Consider the following 2,318-nt stretch of genomic DNA (forward strand, 5'->3'; position numbering starts at 1 on the left):
AAAGGAAAACATGAACTGCATGATAATGTAATATTTAGATGTGCTTTTACAAGTTGATGCAATTATATAAAAGTTAAGTAGAGTTGATCTACGAGTAGCTTAAAATAGAGCAAGAACTAGCCTCAGGGATGGAATGCAATCATGGGTTTTATAGCTAGTAAACAATTGAACTATTTTTCGGTTTTTCCCATCCCACAGGTACATTACCCCCCTTTATAAAATATGAAATCGCACAGTAGGGCCTTTCCTACTGTTTTTCGCTCAAAAAAAGTAGCTCAAAATAATTCAATAATTATGGCTAACAAAGAAGTGAGACCAGTCAAACACTTACACAGTGTGATTATGTAAACATGTTGCCATATGCAGAGTGTAAATGTAAATTTACTGCTAAAGGCCAAACTAAGACCTAAGAAAATACTATATCAGGACCACAGATTAAAATAGGTTCAAGATAGCCAAAGTGTACAGTACAGTCATACATACTTTTCCTACACATTTTTTTTTCTCGGACACGCAGGAGAGCTGCATATCTTTTCCTACACTGATTAATTGCTCATTTTTAAGTATGATAAGTGGAGTTAATTTAAATCCCTAATCGTTAAAACTGAAGGGGATACAATTTCAACTGCTAACCATAGAGCACGAGAACATTTTTTAGGTGATAATACATAAATTTCTTGAAACATAGTTTCTTTGTAAATGTAACAGATTGAGTGTTTCTTTCTGTAGGCACCAGCATGTACTGTTGCAAGAGTAATATGACATTTGATCAAAGACCAGGGACAGCACAAACCCCTCCAAGCCTTATCTAGCTATAAGTCCAACCAGACAGAACCACATAAACGAAAGCCTAGCTCAACCCAGCTCAAACTCGGCACAGTACCAGTTGTTATATAGCAATGCAATGTGAGTAACATGATAATGAGACAGTGAGTAACATGTTAATCAGACAGCTATTACCAATTAGATGATGTGGCACAATATGTGGGGACACTTCTGAATCTAGAATTCTTTCCACACCTTATGACCAAATACATCATTGTTGTCATTTCCTAAAGCATTAATTTGTTTATTTCCCCTGAGCCATTAACGTAACTTTGGATATATCAGGCCAATCAGCAAAATCACTTGAAAGGGCAAAAAGCTTGTAAGAGCACCAACTAACCCAAGTGGATCGGAGAAGTCTCAGACTATGCTTGTCTTGATCCTCTTTGCTTTGCTATAAAGCTCAGATTTGGAAATTTAACCCTGAACTTTTAAAAACATGCTTCCGTTTTTCAGAATAGAAGTAAATTTCTTTGGCAGGATCAAGACAAATCAACCTCATCTGTCTTGGTCCCTAGCTCCTCACAATGCCCCTAGCCACCCAGAATTCAAATCCACCAATCAATCAGCTTTATAACAGCATGGCTGCCTCAAGAATATTAACTGACTAGAATCCCCCCTCATAACAGTTGCTGCAAATTAGTTAAGAACGTCTACTCGAACAGCTACACCAAGATTAGACAGTAGGGAAACAGCATCACCCCAACTTCTATTTTTTTCTCCCCGATTCTAAAACGACTACCACGCTTAAACCTAGAAGGCGAACCCTGGTCCAATTAACAGGCGTGCTAAAATTAGCATCCACGTCTAAGTCCTAATAAGTAGAACAAGAACAGAAGCAGGGAGGCAAGCAAGGGAGGGGGCGGTTTGGTGGCGATACTTGGATGCGGCGGAGGCGGTGTCCTCCTCGAGCCACTGTCGGATTTGGCGGGCGTTGCGGCGGAAGACAGCGCCGGACTTGCGGACGTCGGTAGTGAAGAGAAGCAGCGCCCCGCCCACCACCGCCGCTGTCACGATGAAGTTGGTGAGCGCCATCTCCGTCTCTCGCTCTTCGCCGGTCCGGTGTGTCGTGGCGGCGGCCGGACTGGAATTCCCCTTTGCCTGCACTTCGTGCCTTCCTGGATCGTGGGGGAGGCCGAATAATTCAGATTCTGGAATTGTTCGCAAGATCCAGCTGAGCTGGGCCCAACTATAGCAACTAAAGGGCCTTGTGATGGGCCATTATCCGCCAGCCAATTAACATGCAGCCCCTTAAACGCCAACATGGGGGAGGCTCCTATTTCGGAGAGCTCTGTGATCAATAAACTGGAGCGAGTTTTGTCTAAAAGAAAAACCTACGGGTGATGCTAGCCACTAGAGTCTAGACCTTATGGCCGATTCTGACAGATGACAACGTGATTGAAATTTAAAATCTCACAATAGTGGGATATTCACTGCGACATCATGTTTACTGTACTGTAGAGATTTTCTATTGTTTAAATAAATACATTTTA

The 2,318-nt window shown here is 42.0% G+C and overlaps 1 protein-coding gene across 1 annotated transcript in view; it reads right to left on the minus strand.

The window, feature by feature from the left end:
* Nucleotides 1-1,996, minus strand: part of LOC123096011 (uncharacterized) — a 4,691-nt gene extending 2,695 nt beyond the window's left edge. Inside the window, exon 1 of the mRNA XM_044517591.1 lies at nucleotides 1,706-1,996. Coding sequence (XP_044373526.1) covers nucleotides 1,706-1,860 — 155 coding nt within the window. The 5' untranslated portion in view covers nucleotides 1,861-1,996. The remainder of the gene's footprint in view (nucleotides 1-1,705) is intronic.
* Between the last annotated feature and the right edge of the window lie 322 nt (nucleotides 1,997-2,318).

This window comes from Triticum aestivum, chromosome 4D (genome assembly GCF_018294505.1).
Source record: "Triticum aestivum cultivar Chinese Spring chromosome 4D, IWGSC CS RefSeq v2.1, whole genome shotgun sequence".
NCBI classification, from domain to species: Eukaryota; Viridiplantae; Streptophyta; class Magnoliopsida; order Poales; family Poaceae; genus Triticum; species Triticum aestivum.